The sequence below is a fragment of the Alligator mississippiensis genome, chromosome 1 (assembly GCF_030867095.1).
Source record: "Alligator mississippiensis isolate rAllMis1 chromosome 1, rAllMis1, whole genome shotgun sequence".
Classification (NCBI taxonomy): Eukaryota; Metazoa; Chordata; order Crocodylia; family Alligatoridae; genus Alligator; species Alligator mississippiensis.
The window spans coordinates 110,939,575-110,959,277 of NC_081824.1; the positions used below are offsets into that span (position 1 = coordinate 110,939,575).

At 42.6% G+C, this 19,703-nt stretch overlaps 1 protein-coding gene across 1 annotated transcript in view; it reads left to right on the top strand.

The window, feature by feature from the left end:
• C1H6orf58 (chromosome 1 C6orf58 homolog) overlaps positions 1–19,443 on the top strand; it is a 29,116-nt gene extending 9,673 nt beyond the window's left edge. Inside the window, exons 2-6 of the mRNA XM_019479689.2 lie at positions 39–122; positions 2,336–2,520; positions 4,306–4,421; positions 10,305–10,543; positions 19,005–19,443. Of these exons, the coding sequence (XP_019335234.1) occupies positions 39–122; positions 2,336–2,520; positions 4,306–4,421; positions 10,305–10,543; positions 19,005–19,144 (764 nt within the window). The 3' untranslated portion in view covers positions 19,145–19,443. The remainder of the gene's footprint in view (positions 1–38; positions 123–2,335; positions 2,521–4,305; positions 4,422–10,304; positions 10,544–19,004) is intronic.
• The last annotated feature ends 260 nt before the right edge of the window (positions 19,444–19,703 follow it).

The window sequence follows — 19,703 nt, forward strand, 5'->3', positions numbered from 1 at the left end:
AAAATGACCATTTGAAATTCTATTTTGTTTTGATTCAGGGAGATTAGCTGTTCCTCCCAATACAACCTGTGGCCATGGATCTGGAGACCATCTGTGCATATCTGTGCAAAGCTGGTGGGGCTGTGAGTACATGCAATTTTCTATTATTATTTTCTATTATTCAGGAAATTATTTCACTCATAGAAGGCAATTCTGAATCTTTTATCCATTCAAACTTCCACAATTTAAAGCTATTTCACTGTGAATTATTTTACAATGTAATCTCATAGAATGATACATAAGGACAAGGGAGTAGAATAAGATTTGATGACTTTGAAATTTCTGGCTACTGGAGGTAGAAATTCTCAACCTTAAAATTCAACTGGATGCAGAAAAGCGACTGCATAATACTGGGTTCCTTATTCGTTACTCTCAATAGTTATGGATCAATATGCTCAATTTAATGCCAGCATCTTACACTATACTGTAAAGTTATTTGTATTAGACTTAAGTCAGTAGAAGTAAGGGCAGGGTGGCATTTTTGAGACTAACTGATTAAGAGAGGCATCAGCTTTTATAGGCAGCAACCTATTTCATCAGATGCCCCCCTGCTCTACTTTCTACATCTTGATTTGTGAAAATCAAGCTCTATGTTTTCAGCCTTGGCAAGAAAAATGTTGTTAACAATCTCAGTAGGCACCGGTGAAATTGTCTATTGCCATCCGTTGCCAATGAAGACAAACTTTGCCCAAACAGCCTTATTGTCTCCCCCATCTTTCCCCTCTATCACTTTCTATCGTACATGCCCTTGTTCCTGCTCATTTTCTCCTGACAAGAATTCTACACTAGCTGCCGGCCAGCTTCATGGCCTTGTTTCATCTTAGTAGCCTCCATTGGTAGCCAGATATTTTCTTGTAGAGCATCCTATAATTAAGTAGCTAAAGCAAGTTTGCAACTAAAATTAGACATCATCATGTGAGAAATAGGTGTGCAAAGTTTCAAAGGCTGCAAACTGATGACTCCCCTTTTCACACCAGGATTAGTTTTATGGCTGCACAAAACACAAGCGAACAGATGCCCTTGCCCCTTTTCATATCCCGCATACCCCAAAATGTGAACGCTACAATTCCTGTTAATAATTTGTGCCTCTTTATCATGGCAGATATCTGCTCAGTTATGGAGCCATCCCTGCAGCCGGGGCTGCCCTCACTCTAGCTGTTATGGGCAGGTGATCTAAGACATGTGTTTTACACTGCAGAGCAAGGGAACCCCATGTGGTTCCCTTGCTCTGCACTTGCAGATGCACACTTCGGAATCCCCTGCATCTGATCCCACAGGGTTGGGCCCCTGAAGCCCCAGGAGAAGCACAGGCCCCATCATGAATGACTGTGGCCCCAGAGGCAATGTGTGCACCTGCCAATTGATCAGGTCAACTGTGCCAGGACACATCCCGGCATGACTCACCACATGACAAAAAACATGTTTGTAGTCAAAGAAACACAGGCATTATCATACCTGACCAGACCATCTGATCCAGTCTCCTGTTTCTGTTAGCAGGCAGCACCACACACTTAAAAAGCATCCTCTCAAAGGCAATGAGTGGGTAACTGCTTGATTGAGTCATGTGCTATGTCACAGTATGGTCAAATAACCCACAAAAGTGGTAACATCACTGTATTCTGAGCAGAGCTCACAATACAACTCTGCAGTCACAGACAGCTAACAGTATGCTCGCTAGAAAAAGATGGAGGCATATGACCATTTTTGTTATCATTAGAATTTTTATAAATTCAGCCCTTGCCATATCCTAAGAGCAGAGCATTGCAAGTATGATTTCTCAGACCCATGTACACTTCATCGTTCCAAGCACTAAACTACACTGCTTTGGTCAGCCTCTGCTCGTGGTCTTCCCACACAACAGTGTCACCATCAGCCTTTCAGTCACCTACAATGATGGAGGTAGCTGGTATGAGCAGGGGCTATGGTCTGTGGTGTTAACTAAAAGAAGGTAACAACTGCCTCATTCTCCTCTGCCTTTATGAAGATAGAACTGGCCTGCTTTTCTTTTCATCCAAACCAAAACCATTCAGTAAATTCACAATGCTGCTGGGCACAGAAAAACTCCATAGCAGGGCAATGCTTGTATTCACCCTACTACTACCCTACTATACTTGCATTTACAAGTACTTGTATTTACAAGTACTACCCTGCTGAGTTTATTATTTTGTGCACCCTAATAGGGGTGCACATGTAGATAGTGAGAGGTTTATAGTGCAGTTAATTAGTCAACTGTGCAGTAAATGTCTCACATAGTCGTGCCCACTGTCATCTCTTTCTTTTTAAAAATATGCTATAGGTATGAATTACTACCTGGCTATCATACCCTTTCTGGGTGCTTTGGAAGCTGGCTTTTTTGGGCAAATAAAATATCCAGTAGAAATGTTACCACCAGAAGAGCTAAGAGAGGATTTCTGCTACAGTGTTTCTGACTGCCATTCCCAAATTCCAAAACTCATGGATGAATGGAAGGCCTATTTTGAGGTAAACAGTTATTTTCATATTTGGTTATAAATGAACACAAAAAAATATATATTTTTAAAAAGCTGTTATTTTATTTTATAATCAGATAGTGTGATTATTTTACACCAGTACCAGTGTCCAGCAGGAGAAATCTAGATGAAATGAAATGGTTACTATGATGGAAGAGAATTGGGCCCAGGCATTATAAGGTTTATATGCTTTTTTATTACCATTAAAATAACTCTATATTTGGCTTGTGACCCAAGTGACTTTGATAATGTTGGTTCTTCTGAGAACTTGGGTGGGGTCATGCTCATACAGCTACATGGTGCAGCAGTGGGGAAGAGGGAGGGGAGCATCCATGTGACATATCTAGTGCAGCCTATGGTGCATACAGCCCCTGTTGGGATTATGTGCCCCCCTCCCCCAGGGACTTTGAAGTTGGACATCCCTGGCATGGAAACTTTCAATTTGCCAAGACACAGAAGTCCTGTCTACAGTAAAAAATATATAGTAAAACAAGGCCCACCATGGTTAATATCAATTTAGCTCTTTAAGACTTTAGGAATCTACAGGAGATGGGTTTTAAAAGATCTGGTGTAACCCAAATCCATGCTCCACTACTTAATTTAGGAACTATTTTCTACTTGTTGTAGCAGGAGGGGTTATAAACCAATCTGTTATTGTTAACTTGCTTTTTCTATCCTTTTCCTCCTGGAAACCATCTTTGCAACTGAATTATCCACTGTAAGTATAGCAAATGCTCAAAGAAGAATTCAGTCTAAAGCCTGTTCTCAGGTCTAGCAACATTTTTTCATGTTAAAAAACTGAGTGGGCAACATGATAAAATGTGTCCAGTTGAATAAATGCATCTATTAAAAATAACTGATCTGCCCTTAGATTATATTCTGGGTGCCACACTTCAACAAGGACATGAAAAAACTTGAGAGAGTCCAGAAAAGAGCCACCCATATGATCAGAGATTTGCAAGGCAAGTCATATGGGGAAAGGCTGAGGGACTTGGGTCTCCTCAACCTAAAAAAGAGGAGGCTGAGAGGGGACTTAGTAGGAGCTTACCACTATATCAGGGGAATACATCAAGGGCTCGGTGAACAACTGTTCACCAGGCACCCTTGGGGAAAACCAGGAGTAATGGCCACAAACTCCTGGAAGATCGATTCAGGCTCAACATTAGGAAAAACTTCCTCACAGTTACGGTATCCAGACTGTGGAATAAGCTCCCTCCAGAGGTGGTGCAATCACCTGCCCTGGAAATCTTCAAGAGGAGACTGGACAGTCACCTTGCTGGGGTCACCTGACCCAAGTTGCCATTCCTGCCTAGTACAGGGGGGCTGGACCAGATGATCTTGCAAGATCCCTTCCAGTCCCTTACAATCTATTAATCTAATCTATTAATCTATAAATGCAACTATTCTGGTGTTATTAAATAGCTTTTATGTATGACAAATTTCAGTGTGTGGCATTTGGTTATAGACCTGACTCATAAGTTACTGAGTGAAATTCTGTAGCCTGTACTGTGCAGGAGCTTGTATTAGATTATAATTATGGTATCTACTTCTGGATTGTATGAATACCCTGATTGATATCCATGACTTCAGAGACTTTTTCTAAATTAATCATCAAGCTTTCATCACTAGGAACCACCTCATTCTAACTATTTAAAAGAAATTTTCCGTGATTAACAAACTATACATTTTTCCAGTTGTTTCAAGATATAATAATTTTGAAAAATGTATTTTAAAAATCTATTTTCTATGCTAGCATTTCTTTTTTCTTTTGGTTTAGTATCTGTTATCTGCTGGACAGACTCCTGCCTCAATAAAATTAGACGATGCTCTGAATTACTTGTGGAAAGCGCATGTAGCATCCATTGATTATGCACTTCCAAAATTCAAAAACAGGTAAAATATAAACATAGATGTAGTCAGTAAAGTGCACGTGTAGGTGTACCCAGATGGCACATCTAGATGAGCATACACATGCAGTACATGGTGCCGCAGACCTGTCTGTGGCACCACACACATCACACATGCAAGTATTCGCTGCACTGATAAATTGCAGTGTGGAGGATTTTTTTTTGACACTGGGAGATCCCTTGTTAAAAATACTGTGCCTGAAAAAAGTGGGGTGGCGCACATGGTGGCAGCATGCACTGTCAGAAACCAGAGCCTAGCCGGCTGGAGCTATGCTCTGGCTTCCAGCCAGGCTCCATACGCCAGATCACCACCACTGAAACCCTGGGAAGCCACTGCTAATTGTCCGCAAGGAAAAGCACATGCAAAAGCACATGCACACTCAAATGGGTGTGCCCAGAGAGTCCTACTTTGCTTCAGCAAAGCCTGAGTAGCATATGCACTGAACAATGGTTGTATTAATCCATACTCCAGCAATGCCTATATTCTTTGCTTTTCATCTTGGTTAGGGGGAGGATGCCTACTCATCATCTTAGAAAAGCATGATATACTGAGAGCAGATGACCCCATGCACTAGACCAGACTTTCCCAACCGCTGGGCTGTGGCCCAATACTAGGCCATGAAGGGTTGGCTGCCGGACTGGAAGTCTGGAAGTGACTGGCATACTGAAAATCAGCAGCCACCCCTTTTTTATACTGAGTATACTGGGTTGGCCGCTGGTCTGCAGTATGCTGGTCCACAGTTTGCTGGTCCGCAGTTTGCCAGTCTGTGGTCACTTCTGGTCCACGATTTGCCAGTCCATGGTCTAAAAAGGTTGGGAACCACTGCACTAGACACAGTGTTATGCCCATCCACTCATTTATGCCCCCTTCTCTTTACTCTTGATTCACACATCTCCTCCTATGTATCCAATTTATTTCTCTAAGAGCAGGCCTGGAAATGTTCTGTCCAGGATTTAAGTTGAGAGATATAGCCTGCCTGAAGATTGTGAGCATTTACATATACTATGATATATGGTATAGTAGACATACTTGATTGTTGTGCAAATTATGCTAAGATAAGTTAATAAGCAATAATATTGCTAAGCAGAACACAACAAGGTACAGAAATGGATACAAGATTGTACATAGGATGAGAAAGATGCAATAAAACATTTTACTATATTGCTACATTATCTTATTACTCCATTTCTACATTATTGAACTTCTGTATTGGTTATTTATTACGTGCTACCATTTGAATATTCCAGGTGAGTGTTTCTGTTACCTATGATTTCTAAATCATCCCCTCTCAGTTCAGCCACTCATCAAATTATTTTGCACATACCAGGGATGTTTTGGTATCAGGATACTTCCATATGGAACCACTCCAGCTGTGTACTATGCAATACTGATCTTAGTACCTTTCTTTATCATTCACAATGGTTGCTCTTTTCCAATATAAACCCATCATTGTTTTTTTCATGAAGCCTTAACAGCATTTAACACATTTTTTCTCATAGATTTCACAAGGGTGAATGCTGGCCATATGCAGGAAAGGTGGAGTTCCTTTTGCTGATACAAAACCCTGAAAAATTCAGCCAAGTGAAGCTTTATTCTACAAATCTATTTTTCTGGAAAAACAATGATTCTAGAATAAATTTCATCTGGCTCTGATATGAATCAGCAGAGGAGTGCAAACATACCCTAGAAGTGGCCATCATTCCAGGGTTAAGGTGCTAACTTAATTATTAAGTATTTCCCACCTCAGCAGATTCAGATATTCTTTAAATGAGACTACTATGACCTCAGAGGTAAATCAAACAATCACCTACTGCTCTTCCTCTATAGCTAATTTGTTGTAATTAGTAGGGAGGCGAATTACCTGTTTTAATTAGAATTTTCATCCTGAGCCCAAGAGTCACTTCTCTTTAAAGTTTCCTTGGGTATATACCAAATTGGACATGAGAGCTTAAAAGGCCCCAGCATGGCACTGCTGCCTAATTTCAGCTGAGTGCTAATGACTACATCTAAATAAAGGCTTAAACACTTCAAATAGGATACAGGAAGCACTTACCATAAACCTGAAACTGCAATCCAAAACACTGTAAGCCTAGAGGTGTCTTAACTCCCTAGACTCAGACCTGACTAACTTGAGAGTTTTTGAGTTTCCTACAGTCCTGCTTTTGTGAATGACTGAACTGCTTCAGTCTGATCCGCTAGGTATGTAGGTGCCACCTAAGCCCTACTGGGATTTAGACAGGAGGCAGAGCAGTGCCTATGTCCCTGAAAGGGCTTGATCCAAGAGACATGCTCAGGCAGGCATAAGACATAACCACAAGTTTAGGTCTGTATGGTAGGCTGATTAGGAAATGACAGTGATATTGCTACACACCTTTTATATAATAGCCTAATGATTAGGATGCCACATATGAAACAAATGTCTTGGGTATTGGCCCATGTTCCTAAGAATGCTTACACATTCTATATTAAACCACCATTGGATAACAATCAGAAATAGTCCTGGAAGGGGAAACCAGGACCCAGAGCTGTCTGACCTGTCCTTCCCCAAAGTGAATATCCCAACTGATAGGCCATAGAGTCAGGCCCCCTTCCTGGGTTCTCTCCTTTTAACTTCATAAATCTGCACATGATAGGAGATGTGTGCCTTTACTCGTAACTTTCTTGTGACTCAAACACTACATTGTGGGATAGGAGGCATGGGTTTGAGCCCATCATATTGAGGAAGAAACTGCACCCCCCACTTCCTAAGTGGGTACTCTAACTATTGTGCTACTATACTAAATGTGTCCTTCACTTTCTCCAGCTTTCTCCAGCTGCATGTAAAAAATATTAGTGATATCTACTCAGTCCCCTTGAAGGAACCGTAGGTATGTGTGCTCCAGCTCAGGAGTGCATGGGGCCCTGCATGGAGCACAGCTTTAGATGCCTATGGTTTGGAGAGGAAAGGATGTGCTTAACCATCCCTATAGGCTAGCCCTAGATAGCTCCCTCCTCCATGTTATAACTTATATCCCACTCTGAAGTATCTGCCTCTCCCCATGCACTGTTTAGGGAGCCTTAGAGTTCTCAACTCCACCCTGGAACTTAAAAGTGAAGTATTGTGATGCTTAGCTAGCAAATGCATAAGTTCTTTATCGAATTTATCCCTAAACTAGTAATGCTGAAGGAAATGAGGGGCAGGGAGACTTTGAGGGCACAGACAGAAATTACATTTGTCAGATGATCGGCCCCCTGAAATCACTCTACACCTATGCCATGACACATTTGCATGGCTACAGAGTGCTTTTAAAGTGGTCAATCATGCAAAAAATTAACCCGCATCAAATGAGGGATCAGATGAAGGCACTCCACTTTGAAGCACCTTAGAGAACTTGTGCTTCCTAGAGTTAATCTATCATGCAATCTGGTCTGGGCTGATGCAGTGCAGCCTTGCCCCTAGTACTGTCTAGAGGAAGAGAGGTGCAGACTGGGGTTTGCCTGGCCTGAGCTGGAGTGGGGGGAAGATAGATTGGAGTCCCCACCTCATGGGCCCCCCTCAGTCCACCCACTAAGGGTCAGACTGGGCAAACCCCAGCCCACAGCTCAGTTCTCCTTCCCTCTCTGTCCTCCTTTCCTGCAGACAGGATGGGAGCTGGAAGGAGGGGTGGGATTGGGGGCGAGGGATGGCTTCTCTTCTGCAGGCAGGCTCCAACAGGAAGGCTCAATCCCACCCTCCCCAACCCCCTCCCCGACCCAACAGGCATACGTCTGTTGGGTTGGGAGAGGGGAGGGGTTCTAACTCATGGCACTTTATATAAAGCACCATAAGTTAGAGCAGGGGCCTATACATCTGTCAGCACCCTGAGTTGCAGTAGGTCTATCTCTATGTCACAAGGCAGTGCTGAACAGAGATCCCCCAAGCTAGCTTTACTCCACAAGCAGTAGAGCTTCATTATTGTGGCGCTATAGGCCTGCTAATTAGCTATGCTGAGAAACAGGACTGATTATCCTGGGCTCAGCACTACACTAACATGGCTATGCTGCTTATGGTCTGGAGCTAGTGGCTAAGGACAGCCATTCAAAAAGCCTGAGCCTGAATTGATTCAATCTTTGCCGGTTAGTCTAATCTGGCTAGGCTAAATCAATTTTATAACTGGACAGACATCCTAGAAATGCAGGGACATGCCTGCAGTAGCTCAGGGTAGAAGCCTGGGGGTGCTAGAGTAGCCCTCCCTTCCCTTCCACAGTACTGAGCTGAGGGGAGCATGGCCAGGCCCTGGCAGGATGCTCTGATTATTCCCTTTCCTCCCCCTCACCTCAAGCTGCCCAGCAGGGAATGTTTATCACCCCTAACTCAGTGTTTATCAATCCATTAAGAAAGCAAAGCCTTTCTCCATTAACTAATGAAGCTCTTCTTAAACAGATCTTCCAAGGAAGGACATTAAGCTACCCGTTGATTAGCTCCAAAAAATCTGTCTGCCTGTCATCTCCCATAGCACGGTCAGTAGCCAGCATGTGGTATGCTAGCTAATGCTGAGGTATCTGCGTAAGGCAGAGGGGAAAGGGGAATAATCCCTGCTTAGCAGGGAGAAGCCAGGCAGATGCTCTGTGTCTGCAAGTCCCTGCTGGAGCTCTGGCTAGGGAGCAGAGGGGAGGGGCCAGCCCTGCTATAGAGCAGAGAGCCCCACCCAGCCCAGAGAGCATGCTGTGATGCTGGGGGTGTCTGGTTTATCTTAAACCAGCAAGAGGTCTGGGACAGATATTGAATAAACCAGTTTGACCCAAATCATTTAATGCTGATACTACATTCAACCAGGTTTATCTCAAACTGGTTTCAGCCATTTTCAGACTGGTTTATGTGCACTGAACATCTGTTCTGTTCCAGGTTTAAACCAGTTTCTGATCACTTAAACCAATTTATGTATAATGTCTGTCCCTAGCCAGTGTGTGCCAAACCAGCTGAGGTAACTGCATGGTGCTGACTTGTGCCATATGGTCTTATCCACTGATAGTAAGACTTTCTTTTTGTACCCTCTTCTTTACAAACTTCCTAAAAACAGTCCTTTCCCACTTGACTAGTTGATATAACCCAACTGCCTTGTACAGCTCTGGGAATGTGTCTCCATGCTTCTTTCTGATGTTTGGTTGACTCTATAGCCTAAATGCTATTTCACCTCTAAATTTCTCCATCAACTGTCCTAAGAAATGTGTGTCTAGTCCTAATTCACCCTGGGAGAAGCATGGCTCTCTTATTCTGATATCAGTAGCTGTTACCAATCCTAGCTGGTCCTAAAAAGTACAGGGTTCTCTCCTGTTCTTTCATTCAGGAAACCTTACATACTCACATTTTACAGAAATCTAGTTTATTCAGAAGAAGAAGGCCCACCCGCCTTCAGTCCAAGAGCCTAGTGATTAGAACAGTTGCTGACAAAGAGTCTGACCGTGCAGTAGTCTGGTTTGAAATCAGCCTCTGTCCTAGTCAAAGTCAATCCACTGGGCAGCCAAAAGTGAAAGAGTCCTGGGGTCAGAAGAACATGAATTAAGCAGTGCAATTCTGTGCCTCATATAGGAAGGCACTGTCCTCTTAAGAGGGCTCTGGGTTCAACCTCTTCCTTCCAGTGCTATTTCTGTAGTTCATAGTGAATAGTAATTGGATACAGTTGACTACTTTATTGCTCTTTGTTTAGTAGAAATAATGTTGAGATCTCAAGGCTGGTACCATTTGTAGCCTCAATTCCCTTGAAGTTGATGGAGATGAGAATCTCAGCACCCATCAAGTTTCAATCCAAAATATTTTACACTGTATTAGATCAAATTCAGTATAAATGGTAAACTAATGAGTTATTGGGCTTAATTTATCTGTTATATTCAAATTTTTATTTCTTTCAGATTAAAATATCTCTCAGGCCCTGAGACAAATTTTGGGGAAAATTGGGCGAATGGTATGGAATTCATTGCAGCTACACATTTTCCTACAAATTTATGGAATACAAATGAATACCAGGCATTCTTACCACCAAGACTACTTGTTGAAGGAGATGCAATCCCATTCATTGGTGATTTCAGTCCAGAGCAGAACAAAGTCTTGCTTTCATTATGTGTTCTTCATAAAACAAATGAATTTACAGGTAGGAAGCACATATGTGGTATTTTTCTTCTATTATCAAAGGTACTTTCTTTACAAAACAGCTTCCTGTTTTGTCCAGTTAAAAATCTGAAACAAGATGAAAGGCTACAAAATTAGTTTTATAGCACCACCTTGTGGGGATAAGTAGAACTCTAATCTCCTGTAACAATAGCAGTTCACTTACTTCTCAAATATATTTTTCTTAGAGAAAAAAATGTCTGAATCTTGAAGAGAAATATATTACTATGTGCAAAGTCCATTCTCCAAGACTGTAGTCTCTAAATTAGGTTAAAGTTTTTCCATCTATAAATTATGCTGAAAATCCCCTTACTTAGATAAAATCACTCTTGAGGTGATGCATGCTGTATTGTAAAATAAAGATGTCTTAGAAGTCGGAATGGAATTTTTGGCCATTCATTATTTATATCCAGCAATACAGATTATTATGCCAAATGTGTTCCTGGGACGTAGTATCGTTTTCTAGTTCCTTGGATCATTTTGAAACTATTTTCAGATACAGAACTTCTAGGTAGAAATCTACATATTCTAGGTGGAAGGGCCTTTTCACAAAGGCAACTGAATTTGTATTGAAAGGACTTGTATTCAAAGGACACTGGCAACATATTCAAGATAGATTACCCACAGGAGAGCTGTGCTTTAGGTTTCCAATCTCCATGGAATCGTAGCACATACAAAGTCAGCAAGAATGTATTTGATTACCATTCTTTGTACTACACTGTTAACATGTACTTGGCAAGGTACAGTATTACATCTAAAAGACAGCATTATTGTAAAGTAATGGCTCTAGCATCTAGTTGGGAAGCTGATAAGATCTAGTCTGTCTGATCTCTGCCTGAAAAAGGCATTATGTACACAGCTAAGGGAGAGATGCCAAGCTGTTTTGCCCAGTGATTGCTTTGTGTGTCAGGATTACAATTTAGAGTTGCATCTGATTTGGGACTGGAGCCACTGCAGGGATTGGGGCCTGAAAAGCTGCATTCTCAGGAGAGTGAGACAATGAGTTTTAGGGTCTTATTACACCTTATGCTGTGAGCTGCAGAAATACTGATTGGTGTTAGTGTTAGCTTGGAGTTTAAAGCAGTCACACCCTTAGTCTAGAAACCTTCTCGGACTGTCCCCAACCTGCACAGCTGTGACTTACTACTAGACTAGAGGCCTGGCAAGCAGGGACAGGACTAGGAGTTGCCACTAGAGGGCTGGTTAGCCAGGATAGGCTTCCATCCTAGCTCTATGGGCAGCAGTGTAAGAGATCCTGGGATACTGGAGGACTTCAACTTGGGCAGCACATCTGGGGGAGGCCACATCTTAATGGAACAGGAGCTGTGTAGTAGAGATCAGAGATAATCCTGTTCTGAAGTGGCATAACTTTGAGCCATAAAATGAGGGCTTAAAACCACTTTAAGGTGTTAATGTGAAGACAATTCAGGGGTTAAGATCTCCAGAAGCCTCCCCAAATGACCATGTAACAAGGCCCTTAGACGGTAAGTCTAGAGTTGACTTGGCCATGGGAAGAGAAGCGGGGGTTAGCAGTCAGCTTTAAATGAACTTTTAACTTGTGTTGGTTCATCTTTGTGGCTTGATGCTACAAGCTGGCGAACGATTCTTGTGAGGTACCAAGTCTTCTGCACACCTGATAACTTTAATGATACTTGAAGGTTTTCAGCATCTCACAGAACTGGGCCATTGAAATGTAAGCTCTTTGGAGAAGGAAAGTGTATATAACTCCATGTTTGTACAGCATCAGATAAATGTCTTTTGCAAGATATGTTTTTGTTATGTGGAAGTTGTAGAGACTTGAAACAAAATACAAAAAACTTTACATAGATAGGCAATAAAACCAGACATGCTCAGCAATAAATCAGTCCTGATTGCCTTCTAGTTTTGACTACTCACTTCTGTCCTCCATTTCCCACTTTCTAACTAGCCAGGAACTATACTTATAGACCTATTGGTTATCTGTGTTAGGTTCTGATCAATTCCAATGTGCATGGTTTCCAAACCTGGTCATACCTATGGCCCTATAGACTATACAGATTAGTTTGTCCTGGTTTTTGGCCTAAAGCTTTAGGAAGTCAAAGATATACACCTTGTTATCATAACTACAGACTATTGTCTTAAGCAAGGAAGGAAGAAAATGTGGCAAGGTAGCACCTTAGAGACTAACTTGTTCTGAAAGGCATAGTCATTAGCCTACTTTGTCAGATGCTATGAGCGGTCTTGCAGAGAGCAAGAGTACTAAATAGAAAGGAATAAAGTAATTTAAATACAAACAATAGGGAAGGGGAAGAAAGGAAAGGGCAGTGGGCACTGGTAAGAGAGGCATGGCTGGGGTCAAGAGATCAAAAGGAATAAACAAAGGCTATAATCTACTGAGGAACATAAGGGTTATAAAAGAATCCAGAGCCTCTGTTTAGACCATACTTTACACAATCTATGGGTGAATTTGTTCCACAATCCTGTGTTCAATTTGGTTTTAAAGATTTGTTGTTTAAGAACAGCTGCTTTGAGGTCCAGGGATGTTAAGTTGTTCTGCCATAAGCTTGTGTGTCTTTCTGGATCTGATATCAGATCAGTGTCTGTTCATTCCTTCACATATAGGTCTCCCAGTTGTCCAGTGTAAACACCAGAAAGGCACTGTAAATTGGTGATGATATATGTTGTTGGTAGAGGGGCAGGTGATGAATAAACTCCAAGTATCATCATTCATGTTGTCTGGTCCAGTGATGTCATCATCTGTGTTGATATAGGGGTACAGCTAGTATCTAGGTCTATAGCAATGTCTGGTGGCTTGGTGAGAATAGGATTTAGGTAGTCTGTTGCTGAAGAGATGCCTTTTGAGATTGTGGGACTGCTCCTAAGCCAGGACAAAGTGGACTGATTTGAAAGAATAGTCTGTCTCTCCCTACACAGTTATAAGTGATTATTACCAGGCATTAAACTTCTGATTTTCATATATCCTGCATATCATAGTATAGCACTAGTGTGGTATATGGAATGTTCTTTCCAGCAGCGGTAGGTCCAGTCTTTCCCTCTGATGCCCTGTGGGTGCAGTTTGGTTGGTGTTGTTCTCCCTGCAAGCTGTGAGTGTGTGTGTTTCTGAATCCTGTTTCCCAATAAAGATAAAGCTGGTCTCTGCTGAATGCTGACTCAAGGACAGAACCCCAAAGGCATGGAGGTCTGCGTGAGTACCCCATCCCCAGACTCCAATGGCTTAGAGTAAACGTTATATGGTGTCAGAAGTGACCTGTCTCTCAGTGGAGTCTGATTAGGGGGGTTACAGCTTTCACCGGCAACTAAAACAAATAAATAAATAATGGAGCATTTCAAATCTCCATCAGCATTGTCCTTTACTGCAAATCTGGGGGAGAATTGGAGCAGATGGGAACAGAAGCTTCGAATATACCTTGCAGTCAAAGGCCAAGGAAGAGGCAGAGGATTATAAAATTGCAGTCATGCTTCACTGCACTGGGAATAAAGCCCTAGAAATTTACAACAGCATGCAAGGGGTGTTTGTATACGCTAATAACAAAACCCTTACAGAGGTGCTAGCAGCATTCAAGAACTACTGTGAACCCAGGACAAACCCTGCCTTTGAAAGGTATCAGTTCTGGCAACTTAGATACAATGAGACTGCAGGCATAGATGGTTTTGTTACAGAGCTCAGAAATAGAGCACAGCATTGTGAATTTGGATCTGCTGAGGATGTTATGTTGAGGGACAAAATTGTCTCTTCAGCATAACTGATAGCAAACTCAAGGAAAGGCTCCTCGAAAACCTCTCCCTCACCCTAGCACAGGCTGTGGATATCTGCAGGGCAAAGGCTCTCACAAGTGCCCAGGCTTGTGTTATGCCTGCAGAAGCAAACCTACATGCAGTTTAGCAAAAGCAAAACTGCCATAGCATTTTGCAAAAGCAAAACAAGCCCCCAGTGAAGTTTACTTCACAGGACATCAAACTGCAAAAGGCAAAGTTTACAAAAGGTGTGGAAGCACACACAAGTCTAGATCCTGCCCAGCTTTCAGGGAAACTTGTTACAAATGTTCTGAAGTGAACCATTTTGCAAAAATGTGCAAATCAAAGGGAGAGGCTCCAAAGTCTGAAAAAGGAGTCAGTACCCTACATATGGGCACTAAGGGTATGTGAAGCAGGACCTATTTGATTTGGATTCGGCCCATATCAGGGTCAGTGATTCGATTCGTTGATTTGGGTCACTGTCCATGATTCGATTCAGCTGAATCTGAAGATTCAGTGCTGATTTGGAGAATCAGCAATTCGGACACAGACGCAGCTTTAAATGTTTTTTCTACATACCTTGAAGTAGCGGGCACAGCTTGTGAATGCTGCAATGCTGGGGCGGATGGAGTGTTGCACAGGACTGGGGGGGGGGGGGGCGCCTCTACATGCTCGGCGGTGAACCCAGAAGTGGACTGAAAGTACTTCCAGTCGCTAAGCCACAGAGGCGCAGGGAGGCCCCCCAGCACGCTCTCCAGCAAACTTGGAAGTGGACCAGAAGTGAGTCTAGTCCATTTCTGGGTCTGCTACCAAGCATGCTGGGAAAGCCCCCCACACTTCTGTGGGACACTCCATGTGCCCCAGCATTCACTAGTCACCTGCTACCTAAAGTTCTGTAGAAAAAACATTTAAAGCTGTGTCTATGTTCGAATCGCCAAATTTTTCTCAATCTCTCCAAATCAATTCAGAGGGTTCCAATTCAATTTGGAGAAATTAAAGGGTCCTCTGATTCAATTTGGATTTGGAGATTTGGCCACTGAATCAAGCCGAATCTCCGCCTAATCAAATCAGGAACCGAAGCTTCACATAGCCCTAATGGGCACAATGTCAGTAAAGCAGCACTCACAGACCTTTGATAACCTGGATGCCTGGTATAGCACAGTTATGATTGCTAATTTGCCAGTTTATTTTAAGTTAGATACTGGAGTGGAAGCAAACACTATTCCAGTAAATGTAGCAAAGGCTCTGCAAGGCAAAGTACACAAGACTTAAGCTCATGTTATACTGTTTGCATTTGGCAGTGCACACATTGAACCAAAAGATGCAATCATTGCATACTGCAAATCTGGTGCTAATGAATCCAATTTAACTTTTTACATAACTGACGATAGTGACCCACCAATACTTGGTAGGGTGGCATGCACCACCTTAGACCTCATCAGAAGAGTCCATGGAATGTCCCTGACAATAAGGCAGACCTTCTCAAACTATACCCAGATATTTTCAAAGGGTTGTGCCAATTTCCCAGTACCCACCACATCTATGTTGATCCAGCAGTACCACCAGTGGTGCATGAGTGTAGAAAAATTCCCTATGCAACTCTAGGCAAATTGAAGACTACCCCCAAAACGCTGGAAGCTATGAGAGTCATTATGAAGATGACTAAGCTTGCACCCTGGGTCAGTAGCCTTGTGATCACACAAAAGAAGGATGGCTATGACTTTTTCTAGATCCATGAGACCTCAACAAGGCAGTGTTGAGGCAGCACTTCTTTATTCCCAGTGTAGAGGATGTGCATCACTTGTCAGGTAAAAAGCTGTTCGCAATTCTTGATGAAAAGGAAGACTACTGGCAAGTCAAATTGGACAAGGAATTGGCAGCGCTGTGCACCTTTAACACACCACGGTGGCCATACCACTTCAATGGCCTTCCCTTTGGTATTAAGTCGGCTAGCGAACTATTCCAACAGAAGAATCACCAGTGCTCTGATGACATTCCAGGAATCTACATAATCGTGGATGATATGCTCATTGCAGCGGCTACCAAAGAGGAGCATGACACTGTCCTGAAACAATTCCTGGAGAGAGCACGTCTGAAAGGAGTAAAGTTTAATAATGGCAAAATACAGTTTTTAGTCGACAGCGTTGGGTATATGGGCCATATCTTCTCACAAGATGGTGTCAAACCAGATGATGACAAAATGGAAGCCATCAACAGGATGCCCTCTCTAACAGACAAAAAAGGCCTTCAGAGACTCCTCAAAACCATTCAGTACTTGGCACAACACATTCCTCATGAGTCCAGCCTGACTGCCCCACTGAGAGCACTTCTCAGGAATGATGTTATCTGACAAAGGGGACCTGAGCATCAGGAAGCGCTGGAGAAGCTCAAGCAAAACATCAAAGTGGCACCTGTGCTCAGGTACTTTAACCCAGCAAAGCAGCTGGAAATCCAAGCCAATGCATCCAAAGATAGCCTAGGAGCATGTCTGCTTCAGCAGAAGCAGCCAATTGCATATGCTTTGAGGGCTCTAACATAATCTGAGAGAAATTATGCTCAGATTGAGAAAGAACTTCTGGAAATTGTCTTCGCCATGGCAAAGTTCCACCAATATGAGTATGGCACCCAGGTATGGGTCCAGTCAGAGCACAAACCCCTGGAAGCAATTTTTGTGAAGCCCATAGGAAAGGCTACAGCATGGCTACAGAGGATGTTGTTGCAGCTCCAAAAATATGACATCCAGATTCTCTATACCCAAGTCAAAGACATGTTAGTGGCTGACACACTTTCGAGAACCACAATGCTTGCTCCTCCCCCTGAACCTCATCTTTTCCACTCAGAAAAGGTAGTTCACAGTCTGACTGAAACGGAGCCACTCAGTGGCCAGTTATTTCAGCAGTTATAGGAACACACAAAGGCTAACAGGGAACTACAAACCTGTAAAGCCCAGCAGCTTAATGGGTGGCCGAACAGACAAAAAAAAGTTAAACCTGAACTAAAGCCTTACTGGCCTCTCAGAGACCAAATCCAGATTCAGGATGATTTGCTCGTGATTGGGCCAAAAATAATCATTCCACGCGGGGTGAGACCAACATGTTGACATTGCTTCACTTGTCCCATCAAGACATACAAGTTCAGAAGCATGAGCTCATCAAATCATGTATCAGCCTAAGATGAGTGCCTACATTGAGCAATGGATTGTAAATTGCATGCCTTGTCAAGAGCTCCAACCCAGTACTCAGAAAGAGCCCATGATCTCAAATGAGATCCCAGACCTGCCTTGGCTAAAACTGATGGTAGTCATTTTTGACCTATGGGAACAGTCTTATTTGATAATAGACAACTATTACTCCAAGTACCCAGAAGTTTCACACCTGCCCAACAAGACAGCCAGCATGGTAATAGCCAAAACAAAGTCTGTATTTGCTCACCATGGCATACCTAAAGAAATTGTTTGTGATCACGTGCTATTTGCAAGTCACATGATGAAACAATTTGTGACTGATTGGGGCATAACTATCACCCATTCTAGTCCAGGTTATCCACAATCCAATGGTCAGGGTAAATGCATGGTTCAGACCATCAAATCAAAGTTTAAGAAGACTTTGCAGGATGGCTCTGATCTATATCTGGCTTTACCCAATCTCTGGAACACGCCCATTACGGGTCTTGAGTATGCTTCAACACAGCTTCTGATGCAGAGACTTTTGCTCAGTACCATCCCTGCTACAACAACAGTGCTGACTCCCAGACTAACATCGAATGCCTCCCACAAATTGCAGAAATTTCAAAGGTGCCAAAAAAGCACTATGACTGCACAGCTACATTCTTGCCACCTCAATGAGAGGGGAAGAAAGTAAGGATGCAAACAAGTACAGGTTGGATATCAGCATCCATTATGGCAAAAAGGGATGAACTGCATTCCTATGTGGTAAACCCCTCCAGTAATGTCTACAGGAGGAACAGAGGACACTTAAGAAGATATTACTCATCAGTACCAGCAGAACATGTTGATGCACCATAACAGATGGCAGAAGAACAAACATCAGAAGTAAAACCAGATCACCAAGAGCAAGAGTTTCATTGTGTTTCCGAGTATCCACCCACAGAGACACCTGATGACACTACGCAAACTAAGAATGGACATGTGGTGAGATTGTCTGTGAAGTACAAGGACTATGTAATGGGATAGCGGTAAAAGCTAGACCCCATCAGTAAGTCAAGTGCTAGCAACCTCTGGCTCCATGATCCCAAAACATTGTGAGTTAAAGTAGCTACTGATGAACATTCAACTATTTAAGAGGAAGCTCCCAGAGCTAAGAAGGGTTATGTGGTATATAGAACATACCTTTAAGGGGCCAGCAGTGGTATGGTCCAGTCTTTCACCCTGATGCCCTGTGGGTACACTTTGGTTGGTGATGTTGTTCTCCTTGCAAGCTGCAAGTACGTGTGGTCCTGAAACCTGTTTCCCAATAAAGATAAATCTGTTTATCACCCCACTGGTCTCTACTGAATGCTGACTCGAGGACAGAACACAAAAGGCATGGAGGTCTGAGTGAATACACCATCCCCGGACCCCAATGGCTTAGAGTACACGTTATAACTAGGGTTCAGCAGAGATGGTCTTCTTGCCCCTAATGTACTGAAACTCAGCACAGACTGTTTTAATTGAGCTGATTTAACAGTATTGCTTGTTGTTTCTTTCCAAGGAGGAGCCTTCCTAGCATTCTGGAGAATGGCTATGTCCACTGAAGAAGGGAGAGCAGCAGGCCGAAGTCTTATTCAACTTTTGATTTCAAGTGGGAGCATGACACCTGATGCAGTGGGAATATATAAAGGTTTGTGCTGAGCTGTTCTGTCTGCATCTGGTTTCTTGACAAAGCACAGTTCCAACACGAGCCTGATGGATTTCATCATTTAGGTGATCTGGTCAAGTTCACTTCTTAACAAAGGATTTCCTGAGTAGCTGCATGTGTGCCATGAATCAGTATCATTATTCCTAATTTTCCTAATTGCTCCTATTCATTTAGCTCATTTTCTCATGATTAAAATTCCTTAAAAAAAACAGAAATGAAGATGCAGTGAATTTGCCTTATAAATTAATGCATAATGAATGAAAAAATGCAATAAAAGCCAATTGAAGTCTAATGGTGACTCTTGCTTCTGCATTCAGTGGTCTTGCCATATATGTCATTTGTCTGGTCTCTGATGGTCAAAAGGACAATGAAGCAGGACCATTCTTTGAATCTGTGATAAAAAATACAGGGTATTGGCTTAACATTCAGCTGTGACAGCAGATGCTATATTTTACAAGCCAGCTTCAATCAGGTTTGAAAATTTCAGCTTTTCCAGTTTAAATACTTTGGTGCCAGTAGGTCCCCTATATACTGCTTTATATCATAGAAATG